Source organism: Poecilia reticulata, chromosome 2 (assembly GCF_904066995.2).
Source record: "Poecilia reticulata chromosome 2, P_reticulata-male-v2, whole genome shotgun sequence".
NCBI classification, from domain to species: Eukaryota; Metazoa; Chordata; class Actinopteri; order Cyprinodontiformes; family Poeciliidae; genus Poecilia; species Poecilia reticulata.
Genome location: NC_088831.1, coordinates 10,825,185 through 10,846,075, shown reverse-complemented (window position 1 = coordinate 10,846,075; position 20,891 = coordinate 10,825,185). Strand labels below are relative to the sequence as shown.

Below are 20,891 nucleotides of genomic sequence, written 5' to 3'. Positions count from 1 at the left end.
GGCAGAAAGGGCTTCGTATAAAAACCCAGCAACGTGCCGTCAGTAGGAACACGCTGTTCCTCACTCTCCTCTGCACAGATTACATACTGCAATGGGAAATGTAAGCAAAAAATGTAAAAAGACTCCTCCGTGCTTTTGTCACAACAGTTTAAATGCAGCTTACGGGATGCTGAGTTTTCCCGTTAGCACTGGAGCGGACTGGGATCCGATTGTAGACCAGTAAACGTCCTGCTTTGAACTGGGAGGGCAGGTGTTGCTTCCTAAATGAGATCACATTAGTGTGGTTAAATTAAAAACCCACTCCTAACTCAATAAGTGGCTGAACTGGGATTTGGTAATTTTATTACTCGCTAACAGATCTACAGCATTAAGGTCCAATCATGTGACTGGATGGTCCTTATTTACCTCATTTAGCCACAGCGCTGTGAACTAAAGCAGCGTAAAAGTAAAATACAAGCATGTGGGTGCGGGCCGCCTTGGCTCCACTGGGCTTTTTTTTCCCCCTGCTGAGGTTCTTCAGGGGATTGGGAGTCACTGGCCCCATTATTTCTCCCTGAATCAGCCTAAGGAGGGTTTCAGCCAGGCTCAGCGAACTCCACGGCGCAGCGGCGTGCAGGGCGGAGCGGTGACCCACTTACAGCAGCCAGCCTTGGCTCCTCACGGAGGAGATGACCGAGGCACGCTGCACGGATTATCCCCCGTGAAAATATAGCATAGTGACATAAATCGTAAAAATGTCGGGGTCACATCATGTTCATACAAACTGTTGCCTTTAAGTCGCTGTGAACACACAGCCAAGATGTCGAATGTATGGAAGAAGATTAGGGCAACTGAAAATAAAAAATATATATACAGTAACTTCAATCTCAAAATTATGATTTTTTTTTTTCTCAAATCCCACAAATTCTGACTTTAATCTCAACAGTTGAACTTTGATGCTCATATTAATCTTCAAGATTCTGAAGAAAAAAGTCAGAATTCTGAAAAATAATCAGAATAGAAAATGTGAAATTTCTGACAAGTCAGAATCCTGAAAAAGAAAATGTCATTCCGAAGAAACAGTGAAAATTACAACAAAACAGATCACGATGCTAAAGGAAAAAAAGTCAAAATTCTGAAATTAAAAGTCAGAATTCTTTTTTTTTTGTTTGTTCAGTGGTCCTAGTAGCCTACTCTTCTGTAATGACATTTTATTTGATTTTAGTAAGAAAAAAAACAGCATAGATTATTGATGCTTTTTTGTATCATAACAGAAAACTATCCATAATAATGCAATTCTTGCATTAATTTTTCAATGCAAAAAGATTTTTCTCTATTACCAAGTGATTCATTCCATGAACTTTGCTAATGTGTATAACAGGATACAGTTTGTCCCAAAAAAATGTTCAAGTAAATTTTTTGTGCTTATCTCTGTAAAAAACAACAATGGACCTTGTTTTAGTTAGCATAACCCCCAAAGCTGAAATAACTAAAGTGAGATGTTTAAGGGTTTTCTTTCAATCTACAGCGTCTGAATGTGATCCCTGCTGCCTTCGTTGAGGAATGGTTTCCTTCTTGCAAACCTGCCATGTAAACTAAACTTGAGCTGTCATTTTGACTGCTCAAGCATATTATTCTGTGACATGATGTTGTGGCAGAACCATTTCACACATTTTAGGGGTTTTGTAGACTTGCCTGCTGGGATGGTCAGATCTAGGCATTCTGGCATGTGTGGACTTTTTCCAGTAAAGTTTTACTCACTTTCTTTACGTTTCCCTTTCCAGCAGTCTGACTTTCTCAACACCTTACGAGTGTAAGTATGTCTGTTTAGATTTTGTTACTAATGCTAATGCATTTTTAACCCTTTTTTCTCCAAATCTCTTGTATTACTCAGCACTTTATCATGAAGGCATCATGCAGCCTTTATACTCCCCTTGCTGAATCAACAGACCACTCACACACTGTTGCTTGTGTGCAACATAGATAGAAAGATCCTCTTTCTGCTGCTTTGTTCTTCTCAGGCCATGGCGTTCAGACTCATCGTGCTTGGACAGCCTGTGGAAATCGGGTCTTTTCCCACCGCGTACAGCAGACACTCCTGCTGCTGTTTACGGACTCCAGCCTCCCAGTCTGCATGCTGGCTCATCGGCCGATGCACACAAACATGTTTCGCAATGGAAATTCTCAGGAATGACAGCGCTGTGAGAAAGCCAGTACTGGGTTGGCTTGCATCTCTTTGGTGACTCACTTCTGTGCTCCAATAGTCCTGGAGAGCTGGAAATCCCTGCTGGAGCTGTGGGAAGCTGGTGGAGACATAACTCAACCAACTTAATAGAGACACTGATCCTATTTATTAGGATCCTCGTTAGGGCTAATTAGGTTAGATATAAATAGACATACACGTAAAAGTCAATTTCAACAACGACATATAAAAAGCACAGAGGTGAGTAGAGTATCCAAAAGGTTGTACTTAAGTTAAAGTAAAAAGTAGCCATCCAAGTTAAGAGAAAAAAAGTCTAGTAACTGATTATAGTATTAATTATTTAACATTTAGAAATTACATAATCAGATGGACCAACATATAAAGTTAAGTGGAATTTTTGGTATTTTAAAATGACAATAATTCATATAAGTAACAAAAAATAACAAATCAGGCAAAAGAATACTTTTTCCAAATCAGTTTTTTTCAATAAAAAACATCTAAAACTTTCATAAAAATCTGCAGGTCCGTGTCTGTCTGGTGGATTTTTGGTTAAAACATGTTTGTTTTTCATTCAGTGGGCAGAAAATCCAGAAATTTTACTCAACTAAGAGGAGCAATAATTCATAATAAAATAAGTACAAGTAAAAAGTGCAAAAGGAAGTTATCTGTCACAGATTATCGGTCTTATACCATACTGTCACGACATGAAGATGGTTTTAACAAATATGTAAATAAAAAATATATTATTCAACGTTAGTCTAAAGTAATAACTACTCCTCAATTCATAAACGAACAGGAGTTTCTCTAAAAATAAACAGTCAGGGTGATGATGTGTCTGATCAGAATAAGTAAGCTTTTCATGAAATGATTCAGGTCTCCCTGTTGGTATACTTTGTTTATAAATATGAGTAAATTGCCTTTTTAGCCCAGGTTGCAAAATAACAGACAACGTCACTGTATTCACTGCAATAAATGCCAACAAAAACCACTGCAGCTGATCAAGCAATGGTCTAGATATTATTCTGACTATAAAGGTCACCGACTATGATTTTGATTTGATCTAATCTGATATATATCAAGAAAACCTGCTTTTTCATTGCAAATTCTGTGATCAGACAAATCTCTTTCAATTCTCAGAAACAGCATGCAGTAAACACCCACTTTAAACACTTTACTCTCTAACACTTAATCCCATGTGTTTGGAAACATGGCCTGCTGAGATTTTTAGCCTGGAGTCTTTCATCGCAATCCAGCGCACAACACGCAAAGCGAGATTAGGAGTTATGGTGAGTTTACTGCGCACATACAGTCATGCACATAAATCCTGGGGGATTATTCATGTTTCCATCTGCGTTTCTGACCTTTACTGGGCGAAAACAAACACAATCAAAGAGACACTGAGCTACAAAGACGTTTTTTTAAAGATATTTTCTCATGTGTGTAATCACAAATCAGTGACTGGTCAGTGCAGTGCGGGTTACCACTGTGGGTATGTGTTTGTGCTTTGGCAGATGCATAACATGAACAGAGGCAGTGTTTTCATCTGGCTAACATGGGCACTTGCCCAGGGCAGCAATGGAAGGGGGTGGCCACAAGAAAACTGTAACAAGAAAGCTTAAAGGTTTTTCTAAACTATAAGACCTAAAGTCAAGCAAACTTATATAATTTTTGTCATTGTGGTTAAAATGTTCATCATCTGTAAATGTAAATATAATTGAGGCTGGTTGGGCTGAAGGCGGCATCGATATAAAAACTGTCACGGAAACCAAACATGCAGCTGAACATTCATGAATCTAAAACACATCAGAGCATAAACATACTTGTGTCAAATATGTCTTTGGTTACAATTTATAGTGGTGTCAGTGAAACGCTGATGCTAATGAGGCTTTTGCTTTGAGCTTGTAATGCTTGGCATTAGAAGCTTTGGACAAAGCAGTTTGTCATGGCTCACAACCAGACTGGATTTCTGGATTTGGAATGATACTACAAACAAACTAAAATTTGCAAGACAGACTCTTTGTTCAAATTTACTCTCATTTAAAAAGAACCAGATCGACAGCACGGCTAAAGCAGAGCCAGGCAGATTCTCCCAAAACAACTGCTAGCTCGTGTTTTAATCGACTTTAATTATCCCCTCTTGACAGCCAGTAACATTTCTCTGCATTTGGAGTTTAAAGGAATCAGAGTCATAGATTTACGCCTCTGAATCAATGCTTTGCAGAATCCTCTTCTGTCCTCCAGCACTCCCTGACTTTAATGAACAAAGAGTGCATTAAAGCACGCAGCTTTTCTTTTCATTATTGATTTTTCTAAACCATGTCAACGTGATTGTTTTACTTTATCCACATATGGGTCCCTGAGGGTCGGATATGCCTGAGGCTCAGGTGTCTGCCTCCAAGCCTGAGCCAGAATCTGTTTGTTTCTGACCTTTAGTCCCACCCCGGCTTGTTTACCTGCTGAGTGGAATGTGGAATTATGTAAGGCTTAATCTATCAGAAAGTACACATCCCTGAGTTACCCAGGCCACAGGACAACACACACATACACACACACGCACGCATGCGCGCACACACACACGCGCGCACGCGGACACACACACACTGACTTATAAGCAGACAAACAGCTCAATAATACCACTGCTTTGCTTGCTTGTCCGGTTTACGTAAAACAATGATTAAATAAAGTATCATAATAACGGCTAAGTTTTATTACGCAAACACAAACAAGTTTTAGCAAAGGCCTCTAATGCGTGTGCTTTTATGACCAATAGTAGGGCTTTTATAATCACACAGCACAGATAAAGGCCCACTCAGCTCATATTTGATGGACGTTAGTAGTGGAAACACACACAAACATGTTGATTGTTCTCATATATGGAAACGTTTTCAAAGTATTTTTGCACAGATATAATTTTAAATTAAATCAATGCTTATTTCCAAATCATTCTCGGCCTCATACTAATGTCTGATTGTCCTAAAACACCTGCCACTAAATTCACTAAGATTCACTGAGCAAATATTGGAATACAGTTACAAACCAACAACCATAGCACTATTTAAAGGGTCAGTATTATGTATTTTTCTGGCACATAGTGCTATTTTGTAGCACAATCAAGTACTACAGACTAGTTACCTTCAGTTTTTATGAAAATGCTTTAAATATGAAATAAAATCAATTTAATGCGTCTTTCTCTTTAAGAAGCTCCCGCTCTTTCTGAAACTTCAGGAAGTCATCACAACATGCCTCCTCTATTATTAACCCCTTAGCAACATTTTCAGCAGCGTTTCACTGAGAAGCAGCTCCTATAAGTATTATGTTTGCTAATTGTTGCTGGCTAGTCTGAAGGAGCGCAGTAGGGGAGGAGCTGTGATTTGAAGGTGGGGCTTAGTTCGCCTAGGCGTTCTGAACTGCTTAATGGTTGCCATGGAGATTAAGGGATTTCTCAAACATGCATGAAAGACTCAAAACAACACTCCAGGTTTGTTTTTGATGATTATATATCATAATAACATGATGTAAAGCTAAAAAAAAGTAGATTTTACATAATACCGATCCTTTAAAATTAGCATTCAGTCCATAAATGGTGAAAGTTCATCTCGTAACTATCCTAATCATAAAGTATATTCATACTTTAGACTGTTAGAACGGCCCAGTCAAAGTTTTCATTGCATTTGTTCACTTAAAGATGTGTTGTTTTTCCAGGAAGCTCCTTTGGTGGAGTTTGGTGGGTGCAGGTCAGCGCCTGTAGGAATCAGAGGCTTCTGGGTGAACTCATCCTCCTCGGTGGTCTGTGTGCGCACGCAAACCTGGTAAATCATGTTTAACACGGCAGCCACAGGCTAAAGCTTACAGAACATGGCAGACTCAGACACACGCACACAGTCGAAGGGGTTTAATCGGGGGTGTCTGCACGCAAAGATGCTGCAGTCAAATCCATCCCAGTGGAAGAGATTGTGCCCAAGCACATCAGACGTAACACAGGGTTAGAAACAGAAGAGGAATTAATAAGAATCTGCCAACAAATTATTAAATCAATACTTTATGCACGAGGTTATCTGTTACGAACGGCAGAAAGGCTGTAAACAGAGAGTGACCTTTCGCATCAGGCCACATGCTTACACAACCAGATAGCAGCACCTGCGGGTGTTACAGGAAGAGAGGTTAGCATGCTGATATGCTGTTAGCTCACAAAGTTGAACCAAAGTGGTGTTGAAATGAGTTACAAGCAGCAGAGGATTTCAAAAAAGCTGCAGATCAGATGAAGATCAAGATTACTTTAAGCTCATTGTAACCACGTTTTGGGAGTTTATAGTAATGCTTTTTGTTTTCGATTGATGCATCTCTTGCTTCCCTTTGACCCGCAAGTTGTTTTGCTGAACACCGGATGTTGAGCATTCTTCTTTCAGGCGTGGGCTAACGATCCACGATCCACTGGTGTTTGCGTTTTATCACTTGTTTTTGTTTTTGCATCGCTTCTGACTTCTTTATTGTTGTCATTTGGGTTTTCCAATTTCACTTCATTCTTCTTGGTTATGTGTTGTGGTTGGGTCATGACTCATAAGTTCATTCCTTTTGTTTTTCAGCTTCTTGTTCATTTTCATGCCCTGTTTGTGCATTTTAGTTTATTTTCTAGAGTTAGACTTGCTTTGTGGGCAGGATGTGATTGCGTGTGAATGTGATAAGAAAAATTGTCTCCAAATAATTTATGGCTTGTCACATTATCATGGAGCGGAGTGTGTTCTTTCGTGCTGTTTTTGAAAGCTGGTAAAAGCGACAACGTACGATCGAAGGCTGCGACTAAATGCTTGTTTACATAACGCCGATTGTAGTTACTGTAAAATCACTGCCAAGCATCTTAGATTAACTCAAGGTCTGAGGAAAACAACACACGGCTTTAATGGAGGCCAATAAATAAGATGATTTATGGGTAGTTCCTGTGTGAACATTAGACATGTTGATAAGAGAGTTCATCCTGACCTGTCACTGGAGGGTAAATGAAGTGGATTGATGCGTTTGAGTTGACATCAGTGTGACAGAAGATGCAGAGCGGCTTTGTTCCTGATTCCCACAATCGGCTCTTGCACGGTTCTGCAGTTGGAATTCAACGTCACGCTTCCTCTATGTAACTTTACTTCATTTCAGCGTTATGTAATGACTTATTTTGTGCAGCTTTATAACTCGAAGTAGGGAGGTTGATTGTATAAAGTTGGATAAGGTGTACTGGAACCTGCTGCAATATTAAAGGCTGTTCACACACCTTGACCCTGTTCACTTCGACCCATAATGCAATCCCATTAGCAGGCTTGATTTTAGTGTTGATCCTTTTTCCCTCCATAGATGTTGTTATAGGAGACCATGAGCAAAACTATGTTTTGTTTACCCCAGATCTTAGAATAATGTAACATAACCATGTCAACAATTGAGCTCAGTTCCTATACTAACTACGTTTAGGCCTAAAAGATGGCGCATTTACCTATCAAATGTGTGTGTGACTGATTTAACTAAACACAAATCATCAGAGGCACAAACAGGAAACTTACAAGCATAAACATTTGGACATTTTAGACTTTTTCCCAATGTGACAGCCATGTTTGGTAATTAATCCAATACGGCCATACTAAAACGGCACCTGTTTAGAGTTGGTTTTAAAACGCATCAAAATCAAAATTTTGATGCGTAACGACTGCATTTGACAGAATGCAATGCTCTAATTGTTGACTGTGTGTATTTTTGTAGTTTTAAAGCACACTTTGCTGCTGAAATGTGATAGCAACGTATTGATTTAAGAATTGAAGTTTCTTCTTTTAATTAATGATTTCTGTTTATTTTCACTGTACTTGTGCTTTTATGGTTTGTCCTTTAGTTTAACTTTTCTACTCTTCATATTAAATTGCACTGAATTGTAGCTTGTTATACTGCTTAAATCTGCATTTTAAGAAAAGATTAGCAAAAGGATCAAGCAGTGGATTTTTTAGGGCGGCTGTGGCTCTGAGGGTAGAGTGGTCGTCTTGTGACCAGAAGGTCCAGGGTGCAATTTAACATGAAAACCGTGTAGAAAAGGGATAAAAGAAGAATAATCCATGAAACTATGAAAACAGAGAACTTAATCAGAAATCATTTCTGATTAAGTTCTCTGGAAACTCTAATGCAACTCAAGGAGATTAAAATGTAAGAAAACAATATGATAACATAAAAACAGAAAATAAAGAAAACATTTTGACTGACAAAAAATTTTGACTGGCACAGTAAATAAATCTGGAAATATTTTTACATTTAAAGAAAACTTCATTTTTTTCACAGATACAGATCAACACATTTTCTACCTCCTGTCATTCCAGTAGATTCTTGCTCCCTCTGTTTTATGTCTTGGTCCTGTAAATACATCACTATCTCTATTTATCTTCAGAGCAGCTGCAAAACTCTGATGGTTTAAAACCTCCTTCTCATGACGTCTGCACAAATAAACATGTGAGTTATTGTTTTGAGTGGTTATCCTTTCACCTATTTTCCTCTAAGTTCCAAGAAACCAATCAGCAAATATTAAAGTCAGTTTATATTTTACTTCTTCTGTAATTTTATCTCTCTATTTTGTGTTCTGCAGTGCAAAAGTTGTAAAGAAAAAATAAGTGACAATCCCATCTTCAACAGTTCACGTTTTTAATCATTTTATTAAAACATTAGTTTTTTCCTGCCGATTCTGATCACCCATGATCACTGCCGATCACCAATACTGATCCTATGAATTGACTGTTAATTTTTCGCTTTAGGTATAAATGACACCATGTGATCTGGCAAAATGAAACCATTTTGCCAGATCAATCGGCTACCAATGGGACCATCGGTGGCCGATTGATCAGCACACCACTACTCCTGGGTACATTTATGCCCAAGTGAACAAAGGAAAATGCTTATTTTCAAGCAGTTTTTAGAACCAAGCATTTGTGAACTTTGCCCAGTCTTGGCTGTTCAACTTGGAACTCTATGAGGTTTTGCTGGTTCAGGTTCTGGTGACCATGTGACCAAGTTCTTGTCATCAGACTGTCACATGGTGCCGACTTGGACTTCTTCTCTCACATCTTGAAGTACCTGAGTCACATATGGTACATCATCATTGCTCAGTTTGATGACAGTGGGATCTAGTAAAATAGATCAAAACAATAAATGACAAAATACATGCTATAACTATTCCAGTAATGTTACATGTTCCATTGTATTTTTATCATGGAATACAATACAAAACAATAATAAAACTGCACAAAAACCTATTCTGGAAATACTAATACAAAGTATTGCTTTTGCATTTGAGTCTTGAAATCAAAAATAAAAGCACAGAAACTCCTTTTCAAACACATAAATGTTTCATTACAACGGTCGCACCACATGGTATTTGGTCGCACCAAATGATATTTTCATGTTCAGTCATTATCAACAGGCAAATAATTTGCTTTCTTAAAAAAACAACCTAGCTTCAAACACAAGGCAAATAAAACATTTACAATCAAAATAGAAAATAGTAGGCATATTTAAATATTAATAGTTTTTTTCGTGGTCGCACCACATGACACCGAAATTTGGCAACTACTTACCTACTGCTAAAGGTGACACTTTTTCTGAATTTTAAGAGAAATAAACCTGTTTGCAGTCTCCAGTGATACTTGGCAGACTGTTGGATGGTTCAACCTCCTGTTTTTGACTGGATTTCAAAATTTAAGTCCAAAAATGGGAATTTCTTGTTGGTTGCACCACATGATATTTTGTTAAATGACATTTTCGGACAAAGTTTGTTTAAATGTTATAAAGGAATTATAACTAAAAATGCTTTGAAAATTTGTACAGGATGAAGAAAAGACTTTGAAAATAATGCCAAACGGAAAAGAAAATATATTTGAACAGATTTAAGGTAATTGTAAAGACATTTTTGAAACAGTAATTGAGTTTGGACAGTCGCACCGCATGACATTTTGACCCTTCAAGGACCCAAAAATGGCCAAAAAAGAACAGCATTTGAAAAGTTAAAAAAGGTGTTTATGTGGGAGATATATTACACATTTATGGTTTCTTTTTATGAGTTTAAACCTTTTTTAACTGTAAAAAGTAGAGCTGGACAAAAAAATTGGGCATCTCGTCTTTGAGCCGCTACACAAATCAACTTGATTAATTGAAGTGACTTCCAAACTCCATTGCCCAGTTATACTGGGCCAAAAGTCACATTCCTTTGTGTAACTCAAAGGTTAGCAGCAACACTTCAAGTTTCATGACTTTCTACCTCATCTTGCTCCCCCCATAAAGAGGGTCTACGCTCTGTTTGTGGTCCTGGAAATAATTACATAAGCCAAACATTGATGCCAATTCTGATTCCCAATATCTTTACAGTAACATTGCAAGTTAGCAAAAGCCACTCAGAAGTCTGTAAAGTTCATCTTTTACCAAACCAATCCAATCTCTGCCCATCTGTCCACATTTATTTTGATGCTGAAACAGAAAAGTCAGATGGTTGAATCACCTCTAGACTCATGATGTAACCAAGGAGGCCTGGCACACGGCTCAGCTGTCTGTCTCAACAGGGCTTTTACTTGAAAGGAATTTCCAAATTCCGGCGAGACAAGGAGTGGGAGAGCTGTTAGAGAGCTGTTAGGACACTCCGACCTATGACTGAGACTAAATAAGGGAGACATCCAGACAGATATTAAACAGACAGGCAGTGCTCTAATTTTAGTCATTACATTTTAGCTGGGGGATGGAAGAAAAAGCCTTGCACAGTGTTGTGTAGAGTGTGATTTAGGTGAGCTGAAAACCGAGTGAGACGGTTTGCTGATGAGTTCAGTTGTGCCCTGAGGCGGCGGTGGATCAGAAGAGGTTTCCCCCCCTATTCTGTTTACAAAACAACCACTGGGAATGCACATTAGGGACTGCGTGCGTTGGGAACAAAGTGTACTGAAAGCATACTCTCATACGCCCTTCGATGTGTATCAGTTAAAGCCGCCTCTGCTGTGACACGTTCGCTGCTGCAAACACAACAAGCTTTGTGTCGGAGCACTCAAATCAGGTGAGAAAAACAGCTCCTGATGACCTAAATTACACAAGTACTTATTGATCCCCTGGAGCCAAATTCGAAAACCGCACAAGCTAAAACCTGTGTTGATACTTCGGGAAAGAATAGACGTTTATATGAATTAAAAAAGTGTTTAGGAGTAATGTTATGCTCCATGAAACGAACATTTATTTCCAGAGGCTTCAGAGGACAAGCTGGCTTTCATTATTTGAGCTCGTGGTTTTGTCAGGAATGTGGCTTTCTCAGAAATTACAAATATTCACAATGGTGAAACATGGTTGTGGCAACATGATGCTGTGGGGTTTCTTTAAAAAGCATGCCACACTTCTCAGAAAAACAATTATGACAACAATACAACCTTTCCCTTCCCCTTTAAAATGTCTAACAGCTTTGTTTTGGTCTAACCAGAGCACTTCCTAACACACCTATAACTACAACACACAGTTACAAGACAACAGTGACTTCTCATTTTAAGCTAACCTGAATGTTTGCAATCCTCATTTTGATAAACTGGAACAACTTATCTACTGTCTACAAGTGTTTTTCATCCCTATCACACCTATATCTTTGTCCCTCTTCTGGTTTTGTGGGGGGGTTCTGCCTCTACATCTTTAGCTACCTGCCATCAGACAACAACATGATTCAATTGGAAAAAACTGGGAGATTTTCTGGCGCCCGCTCTAGCGCAGCGCCCCATACATCACATGTAGTGCATACCCACTTAAATAATAACGTAAATACAGATGATTTTGTACATTGTTTATGAGTAGCTTTGCGAGGAACTGTATCTATCAGAGCAGCAGTGTTTCCGTTGTGTTTCTGGAAAACTCCCCAGTTATAGTAAATAATCAATGAGCAGCATTTGGGTGAGCACACTGAGTGATGCATCATCGCCCAGCAGGGGGGACAGGAAGTGTTTACGCCTGTCTCTGCACCAACAGTTGGTGTGAGTGAGAAGCCTGACGCGCTGCCTGATCATCATCAACACTCCCTCTTTTTCCTCTGTTCTTCCATGGAGATCTCCCTCAGTCCTGGATCAGCTCACTACAAACATCCTCCTCCTCCTCCTCTTCGCTCTCAGCGAGCTGATGCATGCCACGGAAGCAGTGACGTCACTTGTTTACTGTCTTGTAGGTCGCCCCGGAGTTGCAGTGTAGCACCTTATCCAGCAGGGCTTATGTAACTCCACCCCCCCCCCCTGCCTTCTGCATGACTGGCACTTTGGTGTTTTGATTCGCCATCTCTTCTCCTTCTCCCTCATGGGCAGGTGCGTGCCCTGACACGGCAGCCATGTTTGGCAGCCGGGCGTTATTTCACTTCCACTGAATTGTTTGTCTCGTCAAAGCGCAGCGAGTTCACTGCTGGAGCGGATAACGGAGCTCCTCCTTCCCCACACATAACCCACGGTCCTCCACTGCAGCAGCAGGAGAAAAGTAAACAACCGTGGATACGTGTGACTCAAGGTACACTGCTGCCAAGCTCCTCCTACACGGTGACACGTCGCCCCCTAGTGGAAACACAAAGCAATAAACACCAAACGTGGCTTGCCTGAAAGCAAATTTAATAGATGTAATTTTTTACGTTCAGGGTTGTTTTAAACATTTTATTATTATATGTATGTATATGTATGTATGTATATATATATATATGCATATATATATATATATATATATATATATATATATATATATATATATATATATATATATATATATATATATATATATATATATATATATATATATATATATATATATATATTATGTTATATTGTTTGTTTTCAATACATTAGAAGTAGCATCAAATCTGCAAATCATTTTTGAAAACAGCCTTTTATACTTATTCATTTAATCTTTTCTTCTATTAATATTTATTTGACGATCTGAAACATTCAGATATGAGAAAATACAGCAAAAAGTTTTAATCTATCTGCAAAATTATATGTTGAAATAAAAATAAAACTAAGGACAATGTGAAGTTGAGGCATATCTACAGATATGCTTGCAGAAACTTATACGTATATTCAAATATAGCATTAATGTGATTGTATGATGGCTGTCAGATTTTTTAATTACATTCCCCAACAAATAAGTACTTGAGTATCTCCCATCCACCACACAATATTCTGAATTTTAAAAAAGCATTCAGCAAAAATAAAAGCAAAACCAATAATAAAACAAGCAGTTTAAACTGAAACAAACATCTTTAAGTCTCAGCGTCAAACGCATGAAGTCAGTATGACTTGAATCAATCATTACTAACTCACCCGAAATTACCCATGAGCAAGTAGCTGACTGTGGACTCTAACCCGGGCCTATCTTACATAAACAAGATAGTGAACAGAACCATGTTTGTATAGCTAATTAGCAGAGGTGAGTTGTAGTTACATTTATTCAGTTACATTTACTGGAGTAACATTTACTTCAATTAGTGTTACTCCACTGTACTTTGTACTTGTTCTAATTCCACTAAGCACCTCAATATTTCTTACACTAAATGTAAAGCTTGTATCCATTTTATAAGCTTTATTTTGTCAAAAATCGATTTGGAAAAGTAATTATTGATTGTAATAATGTCATTTTATTGTTGTTTTTTTATTTTAGTGTTTAAAACACTAGAATTTACTCCTATCTTTATATTTTTTTCTATCTGATTTACATAATTTATAAATATTATTTCAGATTTTCCTGCTATCTTAATACTTGAGTAGCCTTTCTATGCTGTTTTTACTCTTGTGTAGCATTTTTGACGGCTACTTTTTACTTCTGCTTGAGTAAAAATATAAAACTTATACGATTTATTTTATTTTTAACCATAAACAACCTCACAGTCAGTGTTTCTCAGCTGCGCCCTCTGGTGGTAGATTTCACAATAACAACATTTTAGTTTGATATAATTGTGTTTAATTTTTTACCAGTTCATACGTAAAAAATAAAAAGATTTTTTTGGGGGTGGAATACATTTTTACAGGTATATGTAAATAATGGCGACTACACGATTTAAGGTCGGAACAAAAATATCTTATCGTGTTTCTAGGGGACCACTTTGTTGGAAGTAACAGGATGTAGCTGTGTTGATATTTGTTGGAGGAGCGCTACAAACACGGTAGGATTTTTTAACTCATTAATTTGTGTATTAATGTTGAAAGTATGAGTGTTGACGTACTTTTAATTAAAACTGAAGAGAATTAAGGTTAAATTTTAACGTCTGTCGCTTAAGTTTGTAAAAAATGTATTAAAAACAAGCTGCCAATTAAAATAATAACAAAGAACTAACTTTTAATATGTAAACTTGCTAAATTAACGCAAGCAGATATAAAAAGTGAAGCTTAAGATGTCGCTTGTCTTATTTTATGGTGTTTGGTATTAATAAACTGGCCTATATGGGTACTGTGGACACGACTAAGCACCGTTTCAAGAAAGGTTAATTTCAATCTGGACAAGGCGAACTCTGCTTTATGATGTAAAATACTAAAGTAGGTCAAGCCTGCACTGATATGAAACATATCAGTATGTTTTATTATAATAACAACAGAAAGTGATGATAAAAGGAATATTTGTATTTTTTTTTCAGACTTTTTTAGGACCTCGATAGTCCAACACATCTGAATCAGTCCTTGAATGGGTTAAAATTAATGATAATAGATCAGATATCCGTCTATTATGCCAATATTACCCTGGTCAGCATGTTTTTTCTTTTAAAAATGTGTTCCACCAGGGGGCGCTATTTGAAACGGCTTGACAGTGGCTGGTTGCTAAATTATCACTTGTAAATGTTTTATGTTACCAAAGAGCGAAAATGATACATTGCTTCAATAATTATTGATAAACTAGAACAGAAATACAATCTTTATTTGTATAAAAAAAAATTTTGCCAACAGAGTGACAAGTCTAATGGAAATCACATATACACATGAAAATAGGTAATAATGCCAGCATTGTTTTTACAATATCTTGTTGTCTATTGTAGACTTTATCATGGAGGGAACATCCAAAAGTGGAGCAGCTGCTGCAGAGCCCAGCGTTGCTGCTCAGGTTCCTTTCCTTCACTTGTGCACAACTTTAGAGAAAATCCAGAAGTCCAAACTCCGTCCAGATAAATCCAAGATCCTTGGGGATTTCATTGAATCATGGCGGAAATTTTATGCCGCTCTCCACAAGGACAACCCGAAAACTACAGACTCCTTCTACCCTGCTATGCGCCTCATTGTCCCGCCTTTTGAGCGAGAGCGAATGGCATACGGCATCAAAGAGAGCATGCTAGCTAAGCTCTACATTGATGTTTTAGGCCTCCCAAAGAATGGTCCAGAAGCCAGTAAGCTCCTGAACTACCGTGCGCCGACTACATCCCAAGGAGAAGCGGGGGATTTTGCCGGCATGGCGTACTTTGTGCTGAAGAAGCGATGTACCAGCCAAGGAAACCTCAGTATCAAAGAGGTCAATGACTTTCTCGACTCAGTGGCCATCAACAATGCCAGCAAGCAGAAGGATCAGGTGAAAAAGAGCCTGTTGCACCTCATCACTCAGAGCTCTGCTCTGGAGCAAAAGTGGCTTATTAGGATGATTCTGAAGGACATGAAGCTTGGAGTCAGCAAGGAAACTGTTCTCCAGGTCTTCCACCCGGATGCCGCGGAGCTCTACAACGTCAACACGGACTTAAAAAAGGTGTGCCAGCAGCTGCACGACCCGTCTGTGTCTTTAAGCGAAGTCTCAATTGAACTCTTCTCTGCCTTCAAGCCAATGTTGGCAGCGGTGGCCAACATCCGCAACATCGAGAAGCAGATGGGCAACAGCCCCTTCTACCTTGAGACAAAGCTGGATGGGGAGCGGATTCAGCTTCACAAGGACGGAGACGTGTACAAGTACTTCAGCCGGAACGCGTTTGAATACACGCAGCAGTTCGGAGGATCGCCGCTCAAGGGATCGCTCACTCCTTACATCCACAACGTGTTCAAAAGCAACGTCGTAAACTGCATCCTGGACGGCGAGATGATGGCGTTCAATCCGACGGCGGGGACCTTCATGCAGAAAGGGAGCAAATTTGACATCAAGAGACTGATCGACGACTCTGAGCTGCAGACGTGCTTCTGCGTCTTTGACGTGTTGCTAGTTAATAACCAAAAACTTGGCAAAGAACCGCTGAAGAAGCGGTATGAGGTCCTCCAGACGGTCTTCACCCCCGTCAAAGGTCGAATACATGTGGTACCAAAGACAGAAGTGGGAACAATGCAAGATGTTGTTAATGCTCTTAACGATGCCATTGATAACAGGGAAGAAGGGATTATGGTGAAGGACCCTTTGTCCATCTACAAACCTGATAAACGAGGGGAGGGTTGGCTGAAAATAAAGCCAGAGTATGTGGACGGCTTGATGGATGAGCTGGACCTGCTGATTGTTGGTGGTTACTGGGGGAAAGGGAGACGGGGCGGGATGATGTCCCACTTTCTGTGTGGAATCGCAGAAGCGCCAAAGCCTGGTGAGAAGCCGTCGGTTTTCCACTCCTTCTGCCGAATTGGCTCGGGTTACACCATGAAAGAGCTGTACGACCTTGGGCTGAAGCTTGCAAAGCATTGGAAAGTCTACCGGAAAAACGACCCGCCGACGTCCATCCTCTGTGGAGTGGAGAAACCAGAGGTGTACATCGAGCCCTGCAACTCGGTCATCATCCAGGTCAAAGCGGCCGAGATAGTCGGAAGCGACATGTACAAGACCAACTGCACCCTGCGGTTCCCCAGGATCGAAAAGATCCGCGAGGACAAGGAGTGGCACCAGTGCATGACTCTGGCAGAGCTGGATCAGTTCCGCAGCAAGGCGTCCGGGAAACTAGCCTCGCGGCACCTTCACATCGACGGCGACGAACCACAGAAGAAGAAGCGGAAGCTGCCTGTCAAACCCAAGAAGGTGGTTGGCGTCATTGACCACTTCAAAAACCAGGACCTGTCCGGGGTTTCCAAGGAGACGGACATGTTTGAGGATGTGGAGTTCTGCATCCTGAACGGCACTGAAGGTCACCCAAAGTCAGAGCTGGAGAAGGGCGTGGCCAGGTAAGATCACACGCTTCCCTCCCTCCGTCCTTTACTTCTTTTCTTCTTTCGTTCTGCCTTCCTTCCTTGCTTCATTCCTTCCAGTGTTCTGTCTTCCCTCCATCCTTCCTTCTTTTCTTCTTTCCTTCTTTCTTTCTGTCTTTCTTTCCTATTAACATTTAATTTTTAAGACGTTGACTGACCCAAACCAGGATCAGATCCAAAAATGGAAATAGAGGGACACAGCCATCATTAATTAAAAATTTTTTATGACATTTGATCATTTTTCTATGGTTTTTCACTGGAATGGAATGAAACACCCATACAAGTGACTGTCCTTTCATTTGTTCTTAATCACGTAAATGTCTTTTTAGATACTTTTTAACAAATAATTGACTGTGCGGCCATCTTGCTGACAGGTGTGGCGGCATTGTGGTCCAGAACCCGGGACGGGACACCTACTGCGTGGTTGCCGGCGTGGAGAACATGCGCGTGAAGAACCTGATTTCCTCCAATCAGCACGACGTGGTCTGGGCGTCATGGCTGCTGGAGTGCCTGGATCAGAAGGAAGTGGTGCCGTGGCAACCACGCCACATGATCCACATGTCGCCCTCGACCAGGGAACACTTCGCCAAGGAGTACGACACCTACGGCGACAGCTACTTTGTCGATACAGACGAGCAGCAGCTGAGGGAAGTGTTCAGCAGGATCGACGGCGAGCAGGCGGCGGCAGCGTCCGTCGGCGCGGCGGAGGTGGAGGAGCGTTACGGCTGGGACGACCTCCTAACCAGCATGTTTAGACCCTTCACCTTTTACTTCGACATCTTGGATCCGAAAAGCGCAACAGGTGCTACCTGTCTGGACATCAGGGCGCTGGAGGTTCGATATCATGGAGGGACGGTGGCTAAGGCGCTGGAGGAAGGAGTTTCTCACGTCGTTGTCGAGGAAGAGACGAGACTCCTGGAGCTGAGGACGCTGAGGCGCCGCTTCAGGAGGAAGTTTAAGATCGTTAGAGACTCGTGGGTAACCGACTCCATCGCAGCAGGGCATCTGATGGACGATCCTGACTACCTGGTTTGAAGCTACAGCATATTAGCAAAGTTTGCATTTTAGCTCATATTTTAACACAAAATCTTACCTAGTCATTTTTCATCGACAAAACTAACATATAACTTTTAAGCGAGATATAGGAGCTTATTTTAAGTAAATAATTCTTCAATATTGATGAAAAAGTAGATTATTTAACTTATGGGAAACATTTCTTGTTATGAGTTAATTAATATGACAGGGAAAACGAGTATCTTGCTGAAAAGTTGCTTGTATGTTTTTTTTGTCTCATTTCAAACTAGACAAAAATACTTGATAAGATTTCCAATCAGATTAGAAATAAAGGTAGAAATTAATTAGTTTTATTAATACTGTATACTTCTTAGGGTTTTAACATAGTAAATGTTTTCTTCATGATTTGAAATGGAACAAGTAATTATGTTTTTATCTAGTTTGACTTAATTTAGGAAATATGGAGAGGACGTTTTACAGGATTTTATGCACATTTGTGTGTAAGGAAAATGATACACGGTGGCGGCACCATCATGCTGTGGGCAGGTTTGTCTTTTTCAGCAGAAATGTGCGATAATATGTACGGAACGAAATGCTGAACTCTGATAAACATTTTTGTCTCTAATGCAGGAAACGGCACCCCCACAGCATGATGCTGCCACCACCATGTTTTACTACATGTTGGTCTATTACATAAAAGTCTAAAAAGCTGCACTGAATATGTACATTTATTATAGAAACGTGCACATAAATACTACATTCTTGGTTTTTAAGAGACACTATGTTCCAGCATCTACATGTTTGCATTTTAGCTTTTTAAATTGAACTATTAAACAATTTTTATTTCATTACCTTATTGCTTGATCAATAATGGATTTGAATCATATCCACCTGTAGGATTGAATGAGCATTAACATGATTTGTTTACAGTCAATAAAATTTTTGTTTTATTTCATCAGCATGTTTATTTGCTTCTTTTTAACAGATAACCTCCAAGATAAATAGCTTTAGAGGTTTTAAATTACATTGGGTTTAAGTTTTGTTTTTTAATCAGAAAAACAAAAGTTTTCAAAACAAACCAAAAAAGATATATATATATTGATATATATATATATATCAAAATATATATATTGATGTATATGTAGGCATATGTTGTTTTGATTATTTCATGCACGTTTGAGAAATCATTTAATCCCCATGGCAACCATTCAGCTGTTCAAAACACCTGGGTGGACTTAGCCCCGCCTTCTAGACGCAGCTCCTTCCCCACTGAGCTCCTGCAGACTAGCCAGCAGCAATTAGCAAACACCTGGTGGAACTGCACATCTGTTGATCTCATTGTGGGAGCTTTTATGAGTAAAAACATTAAAGGTTGGATGTTGTGATGACATCCTGAAGAGCAAGAGTTTTTAAAGAGACAGATGCCCAATTTCAAGGCATTTAAGTATGACTTAAAACTTTTTTTAAGTCAAGTACCATTTTTATAACAGCTGATGTTAACATAGTTACTTGATTGTGCTATAAAACGGCACTATGTTCATAGTTCTGCCCCTTTAAACCATTAAAACAATACGTTTAAAGGAGTGGAGTAAAATTTGGTGCTTATAAAACATGTGGCCCACTAAGCACTCTGTAATCCATCGCCCACTCTGGACTATTTCTAGGTGATTCAGAGTGAGCGTTTGAGTGACAGGCTTTAATTAGAGGTACTCAGCCAGTGCTTATTCCTGCGTGGAGTTGCAAGTGTGAAGCCTTGACCAGCCCAACTGTTGGCCGTCTGAAAGAACTTCCAAGGAGACTTTGTCGTTCTAAAGTAAGTGTGAACAAAAAGTTTAAGTGCTTTAAACTGGGATACATACTGACTATAAAGAAAGTGCTATATACAGTCTTTTTTTTCCCTCATTGTCTGCCACTAAAATACATTGAGGTTTGTGGTTGTAACTTGATAAAATATGGAAAAGTTTAAGAGGTAGCTAATTTGAGATGGTTTTGCGGAATTTCAGAGGAATAGTTTTGGTAATATGTCTTAAAAAAAAGAGCCAGGTGTGGAGCAACCTGCTGTTAAGATAGCCGCCATGTCCTGATGAACTGCATCTGCTGGTACAATATTACAAAATAAAACAACTCTCATGAACTCCTCCTCAAGGCAAATGGCTTCTGTGCGCTTTTTATTTGGCCCCAGCTTGATTTCAAGCTTCCCAGCATTTTCTTCTTCGTCTTAATTTTCTCTCCCCCGTGGTTCTGAACAGGGAAGCTCATAAAAAACTGGTTTTAATGCGAAGTTTAAGCTCTAGTCTTCGTGGGAACATTTTAGCGCAGTCGCTCTGGCTTGATGCGCCCTTGAACGATGGTTGCAACGGCTGCTGTGCGCGCGCATAACGTCAGAGTTTGAGGAGCTTCGTCAGGTTCACGAGATTACTGGGGGAAGATACCGGATATCAGGGGGCAAGACCTTCAAAATAAAACAAAGCAATGAGACTGAAAAGCACAGGTTGTCCTTACGTGTGAAATTTGAAAATTTGAGCAACTATAAAACATTCTAGAAAATTTGGTTTGCATATTTAATTATAACCGTA

At 39.5% G+C, this 20,891-nt stretch overlaps 1 protein-coding gene across 1 annotated transcript; it reads left to right on the top strand.

Moving 5' to 3' along the window:
* The first annotated feature begins 12,471 nt into the window (after positions 1–12,471).
* lig4 (ligase IV, DNA, ATP-dependent) lies at positions 12,472–19,270 on the top strand. The gene is made up of 4 exons (XM_008428912.2): positions 12,472–12,697; positions 14,271–14,339; positions 15,204–17,277; positions 17,676–19,270. The coding sequence occupies exons 3-4, from the start codon at positions 15,212–15,214 to the stop codon at positions 18,334–18,336; spliced, it is 2,727 nt and encodes a 908-aa protein (XP_008427134.1). The 5' UTR covers positions 12,472–12,697; positions 14,271–14,339; positions 15,204–15,211; the 3' UTR covers positions 18,337–19,270.
* The last annotated feature ends 1,621 nt before the right edge of the window (positions 19,271–20,891 follow it).